The sequence below is a fragment of the Mastacembelus armatus genome, chromosome 21 (genome assembly GCF_900324485.2).
Source record: "Mastacembelus armatus chromosome 21, fMasArm1.2, whole genome shotgun sequence".
Lineage (NCBI taxonomy): Eukaryota > Metazoa > Chordata > Actinopteri > Synbranchiformes > Mastacembelidae > Mastacembelus > Mastacembelus armatus.
In genome coordinates, this window is record NC_046653.1 from 11,997,240 (window position 1) to 12,021,984 (window position 24,745).

A 24,745-nucleotide genomic window follows, 5' to 3' on the forward strand; every position below is an offset into this window, starting at 1 on the left:
TCAATTCAAAATTTTTGTAATATAGAAAGTGCATGAATATTTATGACTAACAGGTTGTTGCGGCACTGACAGCTTTGTGAACATTTTACTGGAGTGTCATGAGTTTTCTTTGCAGGGGGTCTGGAGCAGAGTCCATTTCAGTGGTTTGGGGCATCTCATGAGGACGTATCTTTGTGGATGTTTTCTAGGCAAATCCAACAGGAAAAAGATCCCAATGGAGACTGAAAACATTTGGAAAGATATTACACATTATCTCATCTGTCCTGGTGACAGTTACCTGAGCTACCATACTTAGCTTGCTGCTACTGGGTCTAGAACCATACCATCTAGAGATGGTACTAATAATAACTCAATAGCATAACATTACCAGACACACCACATAGCCTAGTTAGATTATCAGCCCCATTCATCATAATGTTACACTATTTACACTATGTTCTTTAATGCTAATTATGTTTGGTTTTTAGATGTACTCCTTGTCCTGTGAAGCTCAAAAATGATATAGTGTTCACTTGCTAACCTGCTGTCACAGTTTGGACATGTCTGAGTACAAAACATTTCTGACAAGTGGTTATTTGTTTAAACTACTTATATTGTTTTAATTGAGTAATTGTCCATAGAAAAGGCAAAACTATTCGACCTCTTACAAACAGATACAAATTTGTGATAGAAGTCCGTTTCTCTTTTTTCCTTCTGAAATACTCATATCATATACAGTCCTTGAAACAGTCTGGACTCCTAAATCCTGGTCCAGACCAGTCCAGCGGTTTATACTGTATGTAGAACCCACTCCTGTTCCCTTTAAAGAAACAATTGTGCAGTTTGCCACTGTCAAACTCTCAAAGCACAGCGCTACATTATCGATTTGTCAGTATGTATGGTTTAACATCATCACTGCATGTAAAAACCAAAAAGACAAAGTACATTATGACTACTGTGAAGGATAAGTAATATCTCAGAGCATAATTACTGAATATGTGAAAAATTAGTTAGACCAGCATCTGAAAATCTGGCACAGGGAGCAGCCGGAAGGCTGCGATGCAGTCAATCAGCCAGGTGGCAGGAGCTGACCACACCTTGCCTCGTCTTAGCACTGACAGCTTGTGAGGGCCCTGGGGGTCAAAGATGATGTACTGGGTGCAGAGGGCCTGGTCTGAGCCTGGCAAGGCGTGGTAGGCAGCAGCACTCAGAGTTTGTGTCACATCGCTGTCAGGCTTGGGCTGTCGGCTCAGAAGTTGTCCTCCCCCCTCCCGGAGCAGCTTGGTGAGCTCATCTTTGCTAGGCGCCTTGAAGGAGCCCAGGAGGAAAAAGAAACAGCCATCGAAGAGTGGTGGGAGCTACAAAAGATGAATGATCAGAAAAAACAAATTTAGCCATTAGTGACAACAATGATTTCCTCAACCTTGCACTAAACTAATACTTCATTGTGCATCAAAGACTCCCTGAGATGAGAAAAGACAATGCTATGTATTATTTTCCTCCATTAAAACATTTTACTTACTCAGTGCCAGCGCAAGAATAAAACATCAGTCCTCGTGAGAACAGTGGAAGAAAGATTAAAGCCTTGCTTTTTGTTTATGATGAAGTTAAATGCTGAATAATTTCTTTGCCACTAAATCTAGGTTCTCATATTACCAAGCCTGTGTGGATGCCTTGTATTTACTTCTTTGCTGCAGAGCCAGAAGACATTTTTATCAGCACTGCTCTCTAGACAAACTCTGAACCACTTAGCATTGCTGTTTAAAAACAGCAGTGAATTAGGCCACTGGAGACTATTCTATTCACAGCATCAATGAACTCAACTGTTTTGGGGTGTAAATTGACTCTCTCTAGAGTTTGCAGTTAGAAGTTTCTACACTTGGGTTGGATTTCACTTCTGCTTCTGTATGTGTGTAATTTGTGATTATGATTGAAGTCGTTTTTTCTAGAATGGATATCATATTTAGCTCAAGTGGAAAAAAATGACAGAAGAAAGCAACAAGAGGAATATCTTATCCATCTGCCCAGTGTCAGTGCAACTGCAAACCCTTTATACATCTGCTTCTTAAAGAAAAAGAACACAGTATTCTTGTTTACATTCGCGTTTAATCACCTAAAACTAACAATTGTGGCCTATTCTTATTTTTAGAAGAAGCATTTTATATCTACATAGTGACGATCCCCTTACAGTGATGTTGTGGTGCCATGTTTCTACAGTAGCCCAGAATGGACAAACCACTACTGCCGTTAAATGGAGAACAGTCCTAGAGAGGGAACAGGACCTGACGGACCCCATGGGTTCTCTTGAAAAGAGGGTCGATAGATATTCAAATTGCTACAATCTGCAACCACAGTGCTAAACACTACTAAATCCTACACACGGCACCTTTAAGTCTTTCAGAGAACAAATAGCTAATCACAATATTGCGTATGCATATGGCTGAACACCAATAAGAAGTATTTGCTGCCCTTATACTTTTATCATATTTAATCTCACATTAAAGATGTAAGATATTTATATGAATTCAAAGAAAAAAACATATTGTTGAACTCTAATAAATTATGATACAACTTTATTCTTTATTATCAGATAATATCTGACACAACGCAACTCCAGTGCAGATTTATGATAGCAACAGTCACTAAGCCTTAAAAACTAACAACAGAGAAAAGGACATAGCACAACCCACACACAACAATTGGCAATATATAAATGTAATCATGTTCTCTAGATACAGATCTCATGTAGTCACATCCAAGTTTAATAGCAGGATGGACTGATAAATGAAAGAGTTTTCAATTCCTTTTCAATTGTGGGACCCTGTATCACCGTTGGAGGGCAAAAGTTGGAATATGATGTTGAGGACATGCAAGAGGATGAGGGGGTTAAATTACTGACAGCAAAGGATTACACTAAACTCCAAGTAAACATTTAGCAGCAAATCCAACTTTGATTTGAAATTCAGCTCAGCCACCTACACAATGCGGTGTCCCCATTCTGTTCTAAAAAGGCACAAGCTCTGTCGAGTTTCATCTTGTGTGGTGAGTGAACAGCAGTTTTCAAGTCCTGTCTCCTGTTTAGGTCAAGACTCTGACTTGGTCACTGCAAGGCATTAATAGTGTTGTGTAAAAGCCATTCCTGTGTAGTTTTGATTTGTTGTCTTTCTGTAAAATAAATTTCCCAAGCCACAGTTCTTGTAGAGATCGCAATACGTAGCATTATGCTACATTTATTTTACTCTAACCGCTCAAACATTATAAGGTATGCTGTAGAGAATCATCCCAGCAATATTATCGGGCAAAAACAAGGATTTGTGCTAAGGATGGTGTGGTTCGGCTGATGTATAGTGTTTAGATAACACGAAATATAGCCTTAGATATTGTCAAAAATCCTGCCTATTCTTTTGGCCTTTCTGCATCTGTAAGTGTCTCTTCAAAAATGGTTTGCTGCCTAATAGAAAACAGATGTGCAGTATGTGTGGAAGAGCAAAGGGGGTGAATATTTGGCCACCTAATTAAGACTGAGATTCAAAATCTTTTATTTTCTGTTGATTAATGTTGAAAAAGGCCAAACACACTATAATTTAAAGTTTCAAAACATAAAGCATGGAAAAAGTCCGAGTGTGTACTTTTAATGACAATCACTGAAAAAAAAAAAACAAAACAAAAAAACGTGTCACTGTCTGGGAAAACAAATATTTTCCCAAGAACAAAAGGTCTATACTCATCTTTTTCATATATGTGTTTGTTTGTGTCTCTTTTACCAAGCTACATCTGTTGATGCGACTGCGCTGGGGGCCTTCTCCTGCTTCAAACTCAGTTTCAGGGATCCACTTGCCTGCTTGTAGACAAGCCTCCACCCCTGGCATCAAAAACAGAGAGAGAGACAGATAAATAAATAAATAAATAAAAGTTACAGCTAATTATGTTGACTTGAAAGAGTATGACAAGGCAATTGCAAACAGAGGATGACAAAGCTCATGTCTGTTTTATCACAATGGGTTGGAAGATTTCAAGTATTACTGCAGCTGCTGACAGACAAAGATGCCCACAGCATTATGGAGTTAATGATGCAATTCTTGTTTTAAGTATCTCAGGCTGTAGGAGAATTCAAGCCTCATCTCTCTGTCTCTTGAGGTTTTAAAGTCAAATGAAAACTATGTGACAAAGCGCCATCTCAACATTTTTCGAATTGGAAAAGAAATTTTTGAATTAATGTATTTTTGTTTTTTCTTATGTAAAAGGCACAGAAAACCCACACATTGTAAAGACAAAAGAAATAAAAAGCAAATCTGAACACTCTGCAAACTAGAGTGCTGCTGTTCCCAGTTTGTGTTCTATTACTCAGTAATATAAGATGGGGGTATAATAAAAAAAAACTAGGTCTGGTTGAAGAGACTGCAGGTTCCTGCTAAAAAGTACAACAGTCCTCAGCATGCATCTCGATAAATAAAATAAAAAGTGAATAAAAAGTTGCAGTGCAGAGACTCATCACATTTCCAGCCATGATAGATGCAAACAATCCCACAGGCCTAACACGAACCTGTAAGTTATCTAAGTTTTGCTTAACACCCACACAACTCTGCGACTAATTTCACCCTCAGTTTCAGTTTAGTTTTTCATACGGTTGCTTCCAGCTGTTAAGACTTAGTGACATGAGCATACTGAGGTAAATGTGTGTGTATACCAGGTCAGAATACAGTCATTAAACAGATACTATTGTACATAAAACACATGCACAAAACTCTCAAAAAACATGAAGTGGATACATTTCTTAAATCCTTTTAATTACAGCTTTGATGGGTGGAGTTAATTGCACTGGACAACGGTGCTTAATGCTGGTGAGTCATTAGTGTGTTTGCTAATTATGTCCACATAGACTGAACACCTTCCTTCTTGAATCAGTGAGTGAGAGAAGAGCCAGATGAACCCACTTACTTAACTAACCGTGAGACCAACTGGAACAAGTGGAGCTGTGATCTCATTATGAAGACTGAGTGAAATAACAAAACAAATATTCATCAGCGAGTAGCAGCAGAACACCAGACCATTGTTAAATCCTGTGTTCATGACTCTGTCTCCCACAGGCCTGAGTGTGTTCCAACAGGGCAGGTTTCCAGCTGAAGCTCAACACTGGCCATCGCAAAGAAGCACCTAGAATTCATGCGTATTGGGAGGAAACACCTGGGTGCACACACCTCCCTGGGTGAAAAGTGGGAGTAGGGCTGACAAGAAAAGTGCAGCAAAATTAGTAATTACACACTGATACATTACAGTGAGTCTTGCTTGTTCAAACTATAGATGAACTGGAATGTTAAATGTCATAAGAGCTGGAGATATAGCAGGATATAGTTTTGTATTTTGTTTTCTGTATAGGCACAAGCATAGTGCCAAACCTGGCAACCTCACTGTGACAACAAAAAGTCACTGCAAATGGGTAATTATCATCAGGAAATCATTACAGCACTCAGCAACAACAAAAGCTCAAATTTGGCCCCTTTTCATTTCTGTTTATGTGCTTGTTTAAAAAAATGAGATGTTAAAAATCTTTCAAATAGTGAGCTTTTATTGATTTATTTCCCTCTACTCTTTAACCCAGGCTAAATGTGTCACGACTCAAGTTTGGACATTCAACTCAATCTTGGAAATAAAGCAAATTCCCAAATGTTCTATAACGGACAAAACAATGTCAACCACTGTTTGATCTTCAATGAAAGCTTTGTAAAGGCTTTTATCTAGAATGGGGCCTGTTTGGCTGGGTGAAAGTCTATTTTTATGATGGGTTTGAAATATAATACTGAAGCTGCTTTCCCAATGAACATGTGTTGCAATGAAAGGTACGACAGATAAAGACAAAAACCAGGGTTGGCATGGTTGACAACAATGGCAAACTATGGCAGGTGACAGTAACAATTCAGATGCTTATGTCGACTCACACATACACAAGGACAGAGACAGATAGGATGGCACAGTGATTGCCATGTGGGAGACAAGCTGTGTCAAGTGTTCAGCCTGCGCGGAGAGAAGAGAAGGGGAATATGGTCCAAACACACAAAATCTCATACAGTGACACAACCGCACACCTATACACACACACACACACACACACACACACAGCTGAAATGGCTTACTGGCAGTGACAGAGACAATGCATGGCATTTCACCAGACAGACACACACAAACAAACACACACACACACACACACACACGCACAGACATGTACACACACACACACACACAGTCAAAGAATGCTATTGATGGATACAGCAGTCAAGGGCACACCAAGGTACCAGAAAACTCTTTGACAGCAAGTCTCTTTTTAACTTCCTCTGAATATGTGCTTCTTGACTCAGTTCAAGGATGCCAGGCAGACTGACTGAGAATAGCTTAACTTTTGGTAAGTATTCATCTTGGCATAAATCAAACAGGGAAAGAGAGTTAGCCATCTTTTCATCGCTAGTGATATTAAAACCTTGTGGCACATTGATTCCCAGATTCTTTCCCCCAGTCACCAACCCACTCAGTTTGGCTGTCAGACATGTAAGCAGGTGTGTATGCACACAGCCACAGGCACAGACAATTTACCTGAAAAATACCTGCTGCAAAATGTTCTTTTAATGTTTCCCAAGACATTCCATGTGTTGCTGAATAAATTATTGGATATTCCACACACAACACCTGAGAGACAGAAGCGAGCGCAGGACTGAAAATATGTCTTAGACTGAGGAGGAATTAACACAGTATGACTTTTCTATTAAACTGCAGCACAATAAAAGAGGGAAACACACAAATAATAAAAATGGCCTCGTATTACTAGTTTTGGATGCCAAAAGAACAAATTCCATCTTAGCTAACGATGGCAGTGCTATGTGACAATGAGGTTGCAGCAGGTAAAATGTTCTTTGAGGTTCAGAGAAAAACACTAAACCCATATAATTACTCCAAAAGGCTTGTGCAGCACAATACATTTGTTCTGCACTGTGTGTGTTCCGAGAGTCGAATATTTACTTCGAAGATTTTTCATACTTGTCCTATAGTATGCCAAGAGTCACTTAACTGCAGCAAGCATAACTTAAAATTTAAATAGAAATACTCTATGGTTAGAGTGTCCTTATATTCCTTAGTAAACAAAATACAAATGTAACCTTGTATGTAGTGTAAAAAGAATACCTTTATCAGGAAAATACATGTATAACAATAAAATAAACTGCTTCAAATATTTTCTTAATTTTGAAAATAGTCCTCAACAATTTGGTTTTGAAAATGGTCACCAAAAAAGTGAATTTTGTTTTAGATTTCTAAGTAGAGTAATTAAATCCATAATACATTCAATTTTCAATGTAGAGTGGCCACACTGGAGTGCAAGTACCCAATAGCGTCTGTCCTGGAAACTAAGCGGGGCTGTGCCTGGTTAGTACTTGGATGGGAGACCAACTTGAAAGACCAGGGGCTGCCAACCTCAGACACTGAAGTTGCGTCAGGAAGGGTGTAAAACACATGTAAAACCAAATCCAAAATGCCAAATTGATCCGCTGTGGCGACCCCGAATGGGAGTAAGCCGAAAGGGAAAGAAGAAGATTCAATTATCAATGTAGGAACAAATGATAAGCCCCTGACAGCAGCACAGGTCTTCATACAAAGTTAAATCAGCTTCTGGCAGTAGCTTGTTGAATCTTCTCGTCTAACTCACTGGAAAGCAAATACACTTCTCAAAACGCTGAACTGTTGCTTTTAGGGCAAAAGTGGGAAGTAAGCCTCACTTAATATGGTGGGCAAATTAAGTTTCCTTGGGTGCCAGTGTTAAATAAACCAGTAACTCACATTTGTGATCTTTGTTGAAACTATTATAAATAACTAAAGCATTTATTTTACAAAAGACTGCTTCTGATGCCAGAGCTAGAACATTACAGGTAGTGTGACAGGGTGATAATCTCAAAGTCACAGGCCTAAGGTTTTTCCCCCCACAAAGTTTCTCCATGTAATGCACTAGAAAGTTAAAGCTTGTCTGTACTGAATTAATGGTTGTCAGGAATAAAAGGAACTGAGCATAGTGAATATCTAAGCATAATTGTCACTCATTGTCATGGTAAACTCTCATCTCTCTCTCTCTCTCTCTCTGGAGGAGATAATGCATTTGACATTCAGGATATTTTGGGTAAAATCTGCCTCAATGTCACTGCAGTGGGAAGTTACCAACAGCAAAACTGCCTAATGTGACATCCAAAAATAGCATCTACAGAGAAATGCTGCAGCCCACAGCTCACTCCATACTTACAGCTGTATCTGACAACCCAGCAGCCAGCAAGAAGACCCATGAGGGTGGAGTAGGTGGTGGGCATGTGTCCTTCTGGTACCACGACATGGCTCACTGGAGGGAGAAGACACACACACACACACACACACACAGACAAAGCCAAATTGAAAAAGGTATAAATGAGTTGTGCTACACATGCATGAATAGCTGCTGCCTTCTCAGGATGTCAGACTGTCTCGCTACACACTACAATACTGGTGCAAATTAACAGAGCTAGATATATATTGCTACACTTTTGATAAGTCTATTCCACAAGTCAGATAGTACATTTTACTAAAGATACACCTTCCAATAAAACTTCTAAGAGTATGACAAAAGCATGGGATGGGTGATATGGTTACCATCATTTAAAAGATGTGGAAAAATATCACCTTAGAAAACATTCAACCAGAGTTTGCAGTGAGGGTGTACATGGGCACAATGATGCTTTTAGGCAAACACTGAAGGCAGCAGTGAAGAGACATCATGCCCCCCACTAAACACAAATCCACTGCTTGACTTATCTACTTTAAAAAAGTTCTTGACTGATAAGACCGATTTCTCAGCCATAACCAAACATGTATAAATTGTGACAAATCTTTATGGTTTATTCAGTGTATTCCTAATTTTCTGATATCCTCATCGTCAAGGATCAACAGGTAAACTTACTGCAAACCTGCCAAACAGCTCATGGCAAAATAACAAAAGCCCAAGCAACAGTTTCCTTCATAAAATGCTTTTGACAAAGATGCATATTTATAAGTTAATTAAAATTTAAATGCAAATTTATTACCCCTTCATTCAACATGTGAACACAGTTGACAAGTGTAAAATGAACGTAATTATATCTCTAGGGCAAAACCTTCTTACATTGTGCATTAAATGTGGATTTGTAGCAGGGGGACATTCTTTGAAAACACTAACTTTAAACCCCCTGGTCACAGTATGGAGAGTTGTGAGAAACACTTGTTTTTCATTAGTGCTTTTTCATCACCCTAACAGTACCTCCAAACATTTTATGAGGAATGATTTCAATTACTTTCGCTCTCTGGTGTTCTCACAGACATTACTTTGCAACAGTGAACAGACTGCTGTATCACAATGATGTATACAACTCTAAAAGCACTTGTTAGTTACTTTCATGAGTGATAATGTCCAAGCACCTACTGTTGGCTTTTAAAACACAAAAAGGTCTGAGTTGCATAGTAAAGCTTGGCTCTGTAGGAACTGTAAAAGAACATTAATGGGGCAGAAGCACCGCACAGTATATAACCTTCATAAAAACAGCAGGACCACGACAAGAGACGACCACGTAGCCTGAAATTTATCCATTTAATACATCTTCCAGTTGAATGGGGCGTCCAAATGATACTTGATTACCGATCAGTGTTAGGCAGTGAACAGTCAAGGTCCCGACGTACCAACAGTTGGCTGGTAGCTGCTGTTAAATTTGCAGTGTTGTTGAGAGACCATGTGTCACAAATAAGAACATTAAAAAGCAATCACATGCAAACAGCATTCTAAGAAGCTTCACCCAGAATACAGAGAAAGTTTAAGGCCCCTGAGGAGGTTGTGTTTTTAATCCTGCAAACACTACCTGTGCCAGAAAAGGTGTCAGCCACCCTCCCTCCCAGTAGCTGTCCCAGTTTGGCCATTTGAAGCTGTTCTGGCTTAGATAACTTGCTTGCCAGAAACACAACTATTCCATCCCTCCTCCCACATTCATTCACCTAAGAAAGGACATAGGCAGACAGTTAGGAAATATCTATTCAGCACTCGATCCTTGACAATTTCAGAAGAGGGAAAAAATAATTCCATCTTCATGTAGACATACCACAGAGAGACTGCCTGAGGGGCTAAACGATGTATTAGCATTTTGGTTTTCTTCTGAGGCTTCCTGGAAAATCTCCAGCATCTCCAGACTTCCCGCATAATCCACAGGTCTCTTTCCATACAGATTACTGCGAAGAAGAATATTTCAAAAGATGCATATCAGTGTTTCACAGTACACATACACTTCATTTATGTATTTGCAACAATGACCAGAGCATCTGGTGACCACAAAAACCACCCAAACATGTTACAACAGATAGAATCCTTTAAAAAAAAAAATAAATAAATCACCTATGTACTATTTTGTGTTTTGTAGAGCTGTTTGCCAAAAAAAAATTAAATTAAAGCAGGTCAAAATATTTAACAAGATCTGAGATAACCCAGGACAGTTTTCCTATTCAAGTGACCAGTGGTCCCTTACTGTGTCAGTGAGACAACTTTCAGTTTCATTTAAAACACATTATGTAAAGCAGGGATTGGATGGCGGTATACTTTAACATTAACTGTTAGAAGTGACGCAAAATATGCAAAGGCTTTTAACAGTTTTTGATATTTAAAAAGACACCACCCTTCTCTGCTTCAACCTAAAATAGCCAAACACAAAATCCTGTGAATTAAAACAAAAAGGAAGTTTAAAAGTGGCACTTGATAACAATACTGACTTAAGCAGCCAGCCTTATTTCATGTTTGTCCTGGGCAGTGACAGCAAAGAATCTGTCTTCTGTAGTTTTAAGACATTTTAAATTTTCCAGACAGGCAGATGGTCTCTACCCAAGAATCTCAGACTGTCATTTTCATACACTGTAGGAAACAGCAGGATTTCCTTCACAATAAGTCGTGTCTAAAAAAAGTGTTACTGACTTTCCACAAAAGATAAAAATTTGAGACTGACAAAAGTAACTGTCACCAACTATTTTCTGTCCCATTTTTCATAGAATAGACACTGGTTTTGGATTTAAATGCAACATGTCATAAATTGTCATAAATAACACAACAAATGAAAATACCATGGACATAAATATTGAGACACTACATATTTTGCAGCACACCTTTTTGAAGCAATCACTGCAATCAAGGTTTGACAGGTGCCCTCCCATGCCCACTCACTGTGAGTTACAACTCATTTCATAGATGTTCAACTGGATTAAGACCAGGATTCATAGCAGCCACTTCAGACCCTGTCCAGTGTTTTTTTTTTTTTCCTCATCCATTTTTGGTGCTTTTAGATGAATGTTTTGGGTTATTATACTGTTGGAGGAGCCTTGACCTGTGACTGAGACAGAGCTGTTGGACACTAGGCAGTACTTTTTCTGCAGAATCTTCTGATTTCATTGTGCCCTGCACAGATTGAAGGCACCCTGAGCTAGACACGGTAAAGCAAACCCATAACATAACTGAGTCTCCTCCATGTTTCACAGTGGGGATGGCGTTCTTTTGCTTTCAATTCTTCAGTGTTTCGTCTGTGACCACAGAGCTGATGGAACCAAAAATCTCATCTAATTTCATCTGTCCAAAGGACATTTCCCAGTGTTGAGACTTGTCAACATGCACTCCATTCCATTTTTTTTTTTATATATTTCTCTTTCAAAAGTGGATTCTGGGACTCACTTTCATTTCAAAACTGGCATGTAATGAAACTTGATCTTTAAGATCAGTTTGTATGTTTTTCTTTCACCCAGTTTTCACCATTCACACTATCATTCTGTTCAACCTGGCCTCAGCTTTCCTTTTGCAGCCAGGTCCAGGGAGGTTGCCCCAAATATAATACTATTACCAACTACCACAGAAATATCAACCTGTTTGGACATAATATTCTAGCCTTTATCTGACAATGCTTGGGAATGATTTTCTTCCTCACCTCTTCAGACACTTCCCTTCTTTACTTTCTCTTATTCAAGTTCATGCTAAAGTAAAGACTGATAGACAGTACAGGGAGGGCTTTTCACAATTTAAATGGACTGATTAAGATTGGAGACACCTATGATATCTGCACATGACAATACATGATGTGCTAAAATACAATGTTCTGGCCAGTGAGCAGCTGAGAAATCCTTTCAAACTGTATCAACATATTTTTATCTCTTAGCAACTAGTATTGCACAAACGTTTTTATTCTAACTCTAACTACTGAACCATTGTCAATCTGTAACCAAAATGATGCTGCCCTGACTGACTATCTGACAAAGGAACATTGATGTTACTACTTGCAAGGCAAAGTCTTCGCCATCCAGAATCATTCTGTCATATTATTTCATCACAGTGCAAATTTGTTTTCAAGCAGGGCACTTAGAATGAATATTTTCCAGTTGAGAGCAATGCAAAAAAAAAAAAAAAAAAAAAATGTTCTTTAGTCACATTCTACTTCTGTGAAACTGTACCAATATGTGTCATTTGCTTGTGGAAGTCTAATTGTTTGATATGAGCTTGAGCTGTGCTCTGCTTCGTTCATAGATCGTGTCCATATGCCACAGACTGGGCTCACTGCATGCAGGGGGGGAAAAAAAAAAAAAAAAATCTATTATCAAAGGGTTGCACATCATTAAGTCCTACGATTTTAGCATATACTGCTATTTTTTTCTCAATTACATACAGACCACACTCACTTTACAGATTCTGTGTAGTTAGTTAAATATAATATACAGTAATCTCTTGGTAGCTCTTGTGTAATTGATGCATAGCACCTGCAACATCAAATACACAGGCTCAGAGATGAAACTGTGACTGTGCTTTGGTTCAAACAGTGACATTAAAGAAACAGCATCTTTAAGTTTGAGAGAGTTGTGTGAAAAAAGACTGAGGTCACCTTGAAGGGGAATAAAAGGAGAGGAGAAAAGAATGAAGAAAAGTGCAGCGGGAGGTGGGAAGACGACGAGAAGAACCAAACCTAGCAGGTTGTCTCTAAAAGATTAGGCGTCAGCAAAGATAACACCTGGGGGACAATTAATAGGTCCACTGGTCCATAAAATATTTCATTTGGATTCATACCCCCAGCCCCCTCCCACACACAAATACAAACAAACATAAACTGTCCCTGACACGTATACATATGCACATGGTTTATGCAGCTGCACGTGAGAAGACTATTTAATGAAAAATAATAAAGCGTGGAAAATTGTGCGGGAGGTTTTTAAAAAAAAAAAAAAAAAAAAAAAAAAATAGCACTCTGCCTAAGTACACAAGTGGGAGGAAGGCGGTGGTGGTTCTAGTGGATACCCACTGTAACCATGACTCTTATTATGAGGAGGAGAAGGGAGGAGAGTTAAATATTAATCTCAAGCTGAACACAAATACGCAGCAAATGTTGCATACCCATCATTAGCTCAGACCAAACACCATCCATAGCATTTCACAATATCCCTTCATCATCAATACCAACAACATACCACAAACAGCTCTGATAATTTGTTTATCCAGCCCTTGATACCATCAAGAAGAACTACTGTAACAGTTACATAAAGTTAAATGCATTTCTAATTGTACATAAATGAAAACAACATTTCTATAAATATCTGTTTATCCTCAAAGAACACCACATGCGAATATTTTGTCAGGACACAGACACCCAAAGGCAGAGCTTTTGAACTACAGTATGTCAGTTCAGCAGTAAGTCTTAAAAGGGAGTAATAAGTGTAATGATGGAAACAAATGGAAAGCCACTGATTGAGAACAGAGTGAGGCCTGAATGCATTCTTAATCTAGTATTCCTTAGTTACACTTTCTTTTAAAATAATCCACTCTGAATTTGTCCTGTGAGTTGGATCAGTTAGGTGATTTAGCCTATACTGATGATACAGTATATGACTCACCTAAAGCTTCTGTTCATTTCTGTAGACGGTCTGTGCACTGTACTGCAATTGTGATGCAGATGCCTTTCTCTGATGCCAAACTGTGTAAATCACAAATAATGACTTTGGCTTGACGCTCCTAAAAATAGCCTTATTCAAGCCACTAACAATGCTTCATGTGTTGTGAGTGAATAAACAGGACAGTCCAGAAAACAGGAGCACTTTATTTTGATAAGAGGATGAAACTTAACACTGGCAGCATACTTCACATCAGTTTCTTCCAAGGTTGGAAGAAATGATAAAATGACATCCATTCACGGGAAGGTGAAGGTATGGTACACAGATGCCCTGTGGAGTTTTCAGGTAAACAAACAAAACTCTGCATGTCATGCCAAAACACTCTGTTTAAAATTGAGGCCTAACAAACATTCATTTCCTTCAATATTGAACATGAAGCAGATTTTTTTTATGTAGATATTTTAAAACCTGCATTGTTTACATCAATATTTATTTGGCAGCTTTCTGCTTTTTTAGTGTGTTACCACCAACCAAAAAACAAAACAAAACAAAAACATACACACATTTTTTTAACTTATTTTTTGCACCATTCCTACAGAGAAGCCTGTATTTTGTGTTTAATATAATAACTTAAAAATTGGTGAATGTCATTCCTTGTTTGTGGTACGACACTACAGTATATTTAGTATAATTATACCAATCCAGTGCTATTGCCGTAATCCAGTGTAATATATTCAGCATGAGGCGCACAAGTGATTGTTAATTTACATCTGTATGGATTCACTGCTTCAGGCTTAGGGTGGTCATTAGGACTGAGCCAAGAGCCAATTAAAATATATTGAACGTCTTGTTTCCCACATCTCATACAATGCAAATTCATGTTTATACTGCACTGACATGTAGGATAATATAACGCATAAATATTGACATCTAAAAGGCCTACTGTGTGATTAGGAAAATTGTCACTTTAAAAGGGTTCAAGGTATAAAATGGACAAAATATCACCTTTTCCTCTTACATTACAGTGAAAATAACATATGTTACCAACTAGCAACTTGTTTGCATTATCTTAAAAAGTACAAATATGCAGCACTGGTCAATATGCATAACACATATTAGCTTTCATTTATGAACTTGGTGCTTTTAAGATTTCTTTATACAGTGCCTAATTAATAAACCTGAGCTGTGGAGTCAAATCCACTGATTTAGATAAAAGGGGCCAAAACAATAAAAAAAAAAAAGAAAAAGAAAAAAAGTGTCTGGTCAGGGCACACACACCGACACACACCGACACACACCGACACACACCGAGGGAACATTAGGCTCTCCAAAACCTGTCTTTCCAAACTCTAAACTGGGTGCCAATCATTCCATTAGGGATTGCATTGGCAGATGCCCCGTTCGACCTCTTGTGTATATACAGTTTGTGTATATACAGTATGTGTATATGTGTATGTGTGTGTGTGTGTGTGTGTGTGTGCATGTGTGTGTGTGTGAGGGTGTGTGTGTGTGTGTGTGTGTGAGAACGCAGGGTTAGAGGGGGTGCAGGGGGGCTAGTGCATAGACAGCATTCATCTTGCGGAGTCCTGACAGATTGCCCCAATCACTGCCTCTTTCTCTATGTTGCAGACATGTAATTAAAGCATAAAAGTGAAGAAGAGAAAATGTAAGACCTGGCAATCAGGACCAATCAAAGCACAGAGGACGATAAAATGAAATGAAAAAGGTTGATGGTTATAAAATGATCACAAGGAGAGTGCTAACTGATCGCCACACTTAACCTGATCAAATACCCTATTGGTTGGACATATTAACCAGCACCCTCTCCCTCATTACGGACATCATGCTATACATCACAGTCAACTACTAATCATCATCAGTTGATTTTCTTACATCCATCCACCCATGTATTGCACTTGCGCTTGCACCTAATTATAAAAAGGCTGAATGCCTGGTACAATGAGTGGTAAACGGGCACTTGATGATTTATTGAAGTAGTAAAAAATAAGCATGGGTCCAAAAAACGAGAAGCCTCTATGATGTAATGTCATGAAATACAACAGCTTTCAAATAAATATGAAGGTGTTCTTTGAGATTTCATCTCTAGTTGTCCGACTTCGTTGAAAGATGTTTGTAATGTTTTGTCCACCTCCTTTATGTATATGGAGGCAAAAAACAAAGACTGGATTCCATTTTTTTTTTGTTTCTTTTTTTTTTTTTTTACTGTTAGAGTGCAGAGTAAACTAAAGATAGACCAGAGTGCTAGGATAATTGTAACAAAAACAATACCAAAGCATAGAAAGTTGATATTATTCCTATACAATGGAATCTGATTAATAAAGACTCAAAGACTTAGAGATTTTAGCATTTAGGGGAAACATGGAGCAACTAACTGTGCATGGTGGTTATAATTATAGTCTATAATGTGGTCATTTTAGTAACTACTGGATTTTTGTTTTATATGAAGATGAATTTTAATGTGGCAAGGATCAGAATATTTAACCATAACTGTTATCAAATAATCTTGTCAGGTCAGACTTGGTTACTACTTGAGTTTTACACACCACTGCTGGGAGAACAAAAAGCACTATCTAATCAATAGTTAGTCAATAGTCAATCACTTATCCTGTGCCAGACCTTTCCCACATTGACTGGCCCACATTACATGTGTAGTTCTGACCCTAATCACGTAGCAGGTCACTTTGTGACTCATTTGACATAAAGCAACTCTTTATAGAGCAACACCCTCCCGGCAGAACAGTATACAATATACAATTACTTGTTAAAAATAGCTGTAGTGGAATGACAGGTTTTCACCTGTAAAATCCAATAACTCAAAGTTTTAAAAAAAAACAAAACATAAAAAAACACTTAAAGCAACTTACAGAACGTTCTGTGAGGCTCCAAGCTGCAGCAGCAGCTTCACAATGGCCAGGTGTCCGTTCCTCACAGCATCGTGGAGTGGAGAATCGTTTTCATAGCCAGGTGTGTTCAAAAGTGCCCCCCTTGAGACCAGCACTTCAGCAACCACCAGGTGACCCAGGTTACATGCTTCATGCTAGAACAAAAAGCAATGACCAGAGCTTCATCAGTTTATTCTGTTCCAAATAGTTTTGTGAAAAAGCTGATGCTCAGTAGTGATAAAACTAAAGGTACTGTTTATGGTTGTAGAAAAGAGGATGTGAGTACAGTTAAACTTAAGGAGAAAATGTAGGAATCGCTCTTTGATTTTAATTTCTTGCTAACTAAAGTTAGTTAGCTAGCTAGTTAGTTACTAAAGTTAGTTCTCATTCATAATTGTAGAAAATGTGATTTACCTGTAGATATGAGTTTAAATTTTTTGACACCAGTGTGGGGTAGAGAACACATAGGAAAAAAAAATACACATCTCTAAAAGTTAAAATAACTTGTAATAATATGGTTAATAGGGAGTTGCGGAGAGACCCACTTTATGCCGCAGTTAAAAGAGAATTACTGGCTTCTGGGAGAAGCTGTTATAAGATAAAGAAACTAAACTCAGCAGGATAATGTATTTCACTTAACTTGTGCAACTCTGGTGTTTGTGTGTCACCAGGGGTTTCACCGTTTAAACAGTCATGAGATGATTTTGCCTCATGCAACAATGTAACCTTGAGCAACACTTGGATTTTCATTTCGTACAAAAAGAATAAAGTGAGCTTAAAAGTATGTCAGCTTGTGATCTATACAGTATGTAGAATTTAAATGGGAATTTAAGTTGGAAAAGTAATATGTGAAACCCAAATGTATTTGTAACTCTGAATAATACTACAATTGCCAAGACTGTGCAAACCAACGGGCTGCAGAGAAAGCACAAAATGTGATAGCCACCTCAGTGTTGATAGCCATGTCATGTTAGAACATAAGAATGTAGGTCTATTGAATTACTGAAAAAACATACCAAAGTATTATTCAAATTCCTCACCTATGTTTAATCTAATTGTATTATTATAGTCAGACAGATCAAAGCTTATGAAAAAGCTCAGCACATTAGAGATGGCATCTCTGATGGGGACACAATAATCTCATTATGATCCTGTAGTATGTTTTCTACTCCATATCAAGTAATCAAGGAGCTGAGGTAAATAAATGAAATGAAATGAAAACCGGACAGCATAATCACACTTCATTAGTTATGTAAAAAAATTCTTCATACTGAGTAAGATCATTTAAAGAGAACACTGAACATGAAAGCAGCAGCACAGAGCTTAATGAAAGTGAGTGTTTTAAAAGCTTTTGTTTGTATTCTGACCCACAGATGAATTTGGCAAACTTAAAATTCAGTCAGAGATTCAGAAGTCAGATTAAAACAAACCGTATCAACCAGTTTTAAGTATAAATATGCTTGTGACATTTTGAATAAATTGTGCAGCTGAGAATTTCAATGCAAAGCCAAGTTGTTATTCCAATTCAGCTCTATTTGTCACATTGAATGCTACTAAGCCAAGGGCCATGGAGGAATTCCCGCCCAACAACTGTGTAAACAACATTTATCTGCGACATGAATCAGCAAATATTAGACGAATATGCAACTGACAGTCTAGAATTTGGAGCTTGGCTCTCTCCCTTTCCAACCAATATAAACTAAGAGCAGGATTTTATAGCAACTCTTTCATGCAATGCTGGGATTCTCCCAGCTTTCTGTAGTGGTGACCATCTGTGGGAGAAAACTGTTTTCTGCCCATAGTTGCTGTAGGAACCAAATCCATGGATTTGTAAAATACATATTAAAATCTGGCTTCTGTTTTTGTTTGTTCTAACAGCTTTGGGCTTGAAAAATAAAAAGCAACCATGAACCACAAAGTTCCTTAAACTCTGTAAACTTTACATTAGCTGGCCAATAAGTCGTAACAGCTAAAACAGATTTTACAGTTTGTCATTTTGGATTAAAAATGTTTCAGTTACAGTAATTGACTCCTGCAGAATCAGAAGGTGTAATCTCTGGTAAGACATATTTTACCAGCTTATGTAAGGTCAAGGTAGAGTTTTTATAGCTATGTTTCACAATGATATGAACAGAACAAGCTGTTTACGTATTAAACTTGTACAGCACAGGCCACGACTAACATCACAGGACCGGAATTTGTTTTGCAGAAGGACAGAAGAGTGAGTGCTAATCAGACCTTAACAGCAGCATGACACACACAGACACACACACACACACTCACAGACACACTGTACTTGCCGGATTGCTAGAAAAGACAAAGCAAATGGCAAGATGTAAATGTTTCAAAAGTTGATCTGAGAAGAAAAGCATGAAAGCCTTTGTGTTACAAATCATTAAGTAGCATGAGTAATAATAAAAAAAAGACAGTCTGCTATCTATTGACAAGAAGGAGAGGATAGGTGGAAAATCTACTGCTGTTTAATAATTGCTGTTGTTGAAGAAACAGTTTGTCAGACTTTTGCCAACAAATAAAGCTTTCAGATGTATGTATCACCTGGTGTATTAGTCTTACCAGAGGTGTCCACCCAGCATTATCCTTCAGGTTAGGGTCAGCCCCCTGGTCCAGCAGCTCCCTGACAGCCTCTACATCTCCCTGCAAGAGCCAGAGAGAACAACAAAACTCAGGTCAGAACTGCAGACCTGAAAATGCAACCCTTCAAACATAGCAGCTTATCCCAGTGTACCAAAGCCCCACTGTTTATCAATCACACTCCACAGTGGGTCATTGATTACCTTGTCTGGGATCCAGAGAGGGATTACTGCTGAGTTTACAAGGATTACTGTAAAACAGCTTATTCTCAACAGACTGAAACATGGCTGTCTGATCATCTCAAGACAAATACTTATATGGGGACGGAGGGTGGTGGCCCCACAGGAGAAGACATTTAAACCAGCAGATTTGTGCTTGAAAAAAAAAAAGAGACCAATAAGGAACATGAAACACCAAGTTTGCACCTTGGAATCTCATCAGTCAACTGAGCCTTAAAAATTCTTGGCCATTTGCTAAATAAGAAAAGACTAAGCAGTAGCACCAATTTTTAGGGGGAGCATCATTTCCATTCGATTCGTTTTTGTTCATTTATATACCAATTCATTTGAGATAAAGGCATGTCAATATATGCAATTAATGCTGTCAATATGTTGAAGAAATTGTTTAATATTGGCATTTGCAGAATGCAGTAGAAAAAGGAATGAAGTAAATAAGTTGAATTATTCAAAAACCTGTCGACCTTTATGGCTGCCAGATGCAACAGGGTCTCTCCCTTGCGGTTCCTCTTCATAGCTGCAGGGCTTCCCGAGCAGGGCCGTCCACCAGATGCACCGTGAGTACAGGGAGATTTTCTACCAACAGAGGCAAGGGGAGAGGAGCTGTCTATTTGCTCTTCTCTGGAGCTTTCAATGCCCTTGTCAGACCTGGGGCTAGTCAAAGACACAGGATTAAGGACAACTGGAGACATTTGACCTAGCAATTTTCTTCTCCGGCCTGGAGAAGCCCTGGGCCTTTTTGGTGTGGTCTCCAAGGTGCCAACTTTCCCCTCCATTCTGGATCTTTTTGAGGAAGAAACATTGTCATGTTTGTCAGGATTTTCAGTTAGGCTGAGGTCATTTGTAGAGGGCATAATTTTCTGGATGGCACTGACCACCATGTTCTGAGCAGGCGAGGTCTGGTAATTAATTTCAGTGGTGCAGTCTCTTGAAAGACTCTCCCCGATGGTGGTCCTGCCTGGGCTGAGTTCATTAGTACTCCCCTGTGGCACATCAGGCTGAGGTTTGTCAGAGGTGACAACAGGACTTAGAAAAGAAACCCTTTTACTGGACCTCTTTGTCCCTTCAACACAGGTATACTCGTTTTCAAATAAGCCATCTACCTTTTCGGTGATTCCCCATTCCTGATTTAAAACCTCCAGCCTCTTCTTCTTGGTCTGTTTTCTTGTGGTCCTAGTCATACCTTGAACCAATGTTTTCCTGCTGCCAGCCTTTTTCTTCACAGAGCTGTTCTTCTGTTTTCTCTTTTCACTGTTGCATTTTTGAGAAGAGCCAGAGTCTTGGGAGGATGTGGCAAAATTAAAAACTGACAGGTCCTGCTCTTGAGCAGTAGTGTCTGGCTGTGCTGCAGCTGTCCCCCCAGATGACCTGCTGTCTGTTATAATGACCTCTGAAGGCTTTTCCACTGTGCAGCGCAACTTACGGCTCCGAGGACTCAACCAGATCTTGAAGTTCTTCTTGTTTTTAAGGACAGAACTCCCAGGTTGTGTTTTAACCTCAGAAACAGATGAATCTGCAATAACGTTCAAAAACAAAAAAATACACATTTAACAAAATAGAAATCGCGTACTGTGTATAATCTTGTATAACAATTGTGTACTGTATTAGTTTTATTACAGTGAATTGTAGTTAGCAAAGGATTTGTATGTTTACCGTGCACTTTTAAAATAAAGGCACAATAACATCAAGCTTTCTATTTCAGATTGCCAACCCATAATACTGACATTTAACAGAAACAGAAGTATTCAATTGCATTCTCAAACTCTTACCTATCTAAATTTAGACACCAGAACAACCTGCAGATTTGTTTACATTTTAACTAGTGTTTAAAAAGCTGCCCACGATGCTGGGTGAGCATTAACAATAATAATAATATCCAGGAAGGATCCACCAATACTGTCATTTAGAGATTAGACTGGAGAACAATATTAAATTTTGCAGTTATCAATTAATATAAGAGGGTGTGGGCAGATGAGCATGGGGAGAAAGATAATGAATAAGACACATGGATCTGAGAAGACAATTTAATTATCCTTTTAAGCTGCCATAGAGTAGCAAATATCTACCAGGTTGTTCTATGGGATTCAGCAGAGACTCCAAACCACAGAAGAGCTGTATGATGCTGCTGAGCTGCCTGTTGATTTGAATGTCCTTCACCCACACAGGGCTATGACACACCACGCAGCCATCTCCTGCCTGGGGGCCAGCACAAGACCTGAGCGATAAACATATTTTGGATTAGGAGTCCACTTCACAGTTCAGTAAGGAAAAATACCATAAGCGTATTGATTTACCTTTAATGTCATTCACTCATGATGACAAGGAATAAATTGAGGCTGTAGATTGGAATATGGATATGGAAACAATAGTATACACTACGTATTGCAAAGAAACCATAGCCATGGACATTGAGTATTTAATGAGAAATAAACTACATAAAAAAATTGCACTAACATTCATACAATAGTGTGCCTGTCATAACTTGCTTTATTCCCCCACCACTTGCTCATGTATGACACCTGTTACAATGGGACTGTTAAAATTGTTTAATTCATTGATTTAATCTATTTAAGGATAATTTTCTACTGAATTAAAGCACTCTTCACAAGAGCCAGCAGGCACAATACTACAGTTCTGGCAGCAGCACAACTAAATGGAGTCATTAACGTTATTAATTACGCCCGAGTTTGACAAATAAAAATGTCCACCATGATACAGCTCTATTGTTAATGTGCATGTGAAAGCAGAACACATTTAGATGAGATTACATTACCTGCACAGCATATGCTCACACAATCCTAGACACACAGGTTCCTTCATCAAACTCGAGCTGGGGAAAAAAAAACACACATTTAAAAGTAGTTAGTGCAGTCAGGATAGAAAGACCACCTCCAACACACTGCACATAGGTGATCCCCCAGGACTGCATGCTCAACTGTTGAGACAACAAAGAGACAGAGAGATGAAAAAGTAGTTATTACTAGGCAACTGTTCTCTCTACCACATGCTAAGGAAATAATTGGAGTCTGTCAGTGGAACAGGCATGGCTGGTCTTTAGCACATTGGTGCTTTGAGTTACAAGCTCTCCAGAATTCTCACAATAACCATGCTATCGTGTTCATGTTCAGCATTTACAATGTTTGCTGTGTTTGGAATATTACATAGTGTGGAAGCATTATTTGCTAATTGGCACTAGACACAGAGTACTGCTGAGGCTGATAGAAATGTTTATAAATAGTAATCTGTCCAATTGACATTTCTGATCAGATAATGACAGAAAATCTACTAACCAAAAGTATGAGAAGGGCCTGTTGTGACAGTTTCCATTTGTACATCAGTGGCTCTACCATGAGAGGCAAGTTTCTTAAGAGTGCACAGCCGTGGAAGCAGACCTCATTTGAAATGTCTGCACCACCTCTCAAAACAAAAATGACTGAGGAGAGTGAACTACTATACAGAGAACTAGTAAGTGCATCAGACAACAGGAAGCATCAGTGGGATATCCGACCTTTACATTTACTAAATTCTCTGCATTTGAATTGCCACTTGCATTTTAAATTTCCTGTCACACACTTCTCACACTCTTCATTCTCCTGCTGCCTGACAGGAGGTACAGGAGCATTTTGGCATTCATGATACACAGCAGCATATTCCTATGGGACTCGCTCACTCAGGTACCTCAGCATCCTCCTTAAGTCAAACTAAACTAATATAAATCACTGCTCCAAATCCCCCAAAAATGAAAAACATACCCCTTAAAAATCAAGCCTTAATCCTGTAATAGTCCCTTGAATATGAGTCTGAGAGTGAGGAGAGTCCCAATATATATGTATAACTCAAATTTATGTACACCACGTCATACAAATATACAGCCATACACGTTTACAGCACTTTCTTATAGGGCAGCAACCCTTGCACTGTAATTAATACCCTGTGCCCATTAAACAGATATTTATGCACTTTGGACCCACAGTCTAATTCCAACTGCATTTTTTAAAGCTTTTGCCAGGCTGACCAAGCAGAGGCTGCTATGTGCACTGTGTATTCCTAATTTCCTGTCCTGTTGATCTATGACCTGTTGTCGTTTTCTAACGATGCTGTGTTATGTCTTGTTTTACAATGCTTCATCGTCGCACTGTGATGTGTTTATGGCTTTGCAGATGTAGCCTCGTTGTTGCACAGGTACATGGGTGTGCTGCCAACAAAGCTCGACTACTGACTGGGCATCTTTACGTGGTTTACGTAAATACAAGCAAAGCCCAGAAGACAATGTCAACGTGTTAGCGGGCAATAACATCAGACACTATTCTGTAAAAGTACCGTTACTTTATTAACCTAAGTTACGTTCCCACGCAGTTTCCCTTTACAAAACTAAGCTGAATTTGTATTATACCATATCATACTATTATATTAGCTGTTCCCCTATGATAACATTAACGCAGCCCTGCTCAAGTAAACGTAACGTAATTGTAATCAGGCGTTGTTGACCACTTTAACGCTATGAAGCTACAGCTAACTGAAGTATCGTCTTCTAGCGAGACAAAATAATCTTATGTTGTTTGTTTAGTTTGAAAATATTGAGAATGACACTGACTTACGTTAATTTTGTCTTAAACAACTTAACTTACCATTTGGAGCAAAGTAGCAGTCGTCGAAATTTTGCAGCAGCCTCCTTAGTGTTTTTCCAGTTATTCGTGTAAACAAGGCCTTCATGATCCATACTTTTACAAACTATTGTTCATTCACCGCTTGGTCTGTTGTAATATTTATTTGTCGAGGTTGCAAAGTATGCCAAACTTACTTCCTGGTTAATTACATCTCCCGCCAACAATTTCCGGAAGTGAGGCGTAGCTACGCCCCCACGAAAATACGAATTTCCTGTGAAAGCTGTAAAATGTCGTAGATTGTATGTATGTAATTTGTATGAATTAGTTATATGGGGTGTTGTGTGCGTCTTAAGATAAACCTACAATTCAACTGTCAAAAACACTTTAAAAAATATAAGTTCAAGTTTTACTGTATTACTCTTTTTTTCCATAATTGTTGTTTTGGCTATCATCTGACTATATGGATTTCTGTTTTTCTGGACACTGATTTAGAGAAACA

General features: G+C 38.6%; 1 protein-coding gene across 2 annotated transcripts; it reads right to left on the bottom strand.

Moving 5' to 3' along the window:
* Positions 1–24,452, bottom strand: bard1 (BRCA1 associated RING domain 1). 2 transcript variants are annotated; one of them, XM_026296487.1, is made up of 12 exons: positions 24,268–24,452; positions 22,413–22,469; positions 21,706–21,854; positions 20,104–21,152; positions 19,607–19,777; positions 19,386–19,466; positions 16,794–16,966; positions 10,107–10,233; positions 9,870–10,002; positions 8,255–8,347; positions 3,744–3,841; positions 1–1,337 (listed from the first exon to the last, which is right to left on the bottom strand). In XM_026296487.1, exons 1-12 carry the CDS (start codon positions 24,357–24,359, stop codon positions 990–992), a joined length of 2,571 nt encoding a protein of 856 aa, XP_026152272.1. In that variant the 5' UTR covers positions 24,360–24,452; the 3' UTR covers positions 1–989. The 2 variants fall into 2 exon arrangements, with proteins under 2 accessions (XP_026152272.1, XP_026152273.1); XM_026296488.1 differs by lacking the exon at positions 19,607–19,777.
* Between the last annotated feature and the right edge of the window lie 293 nt (positions 24,453–24,745).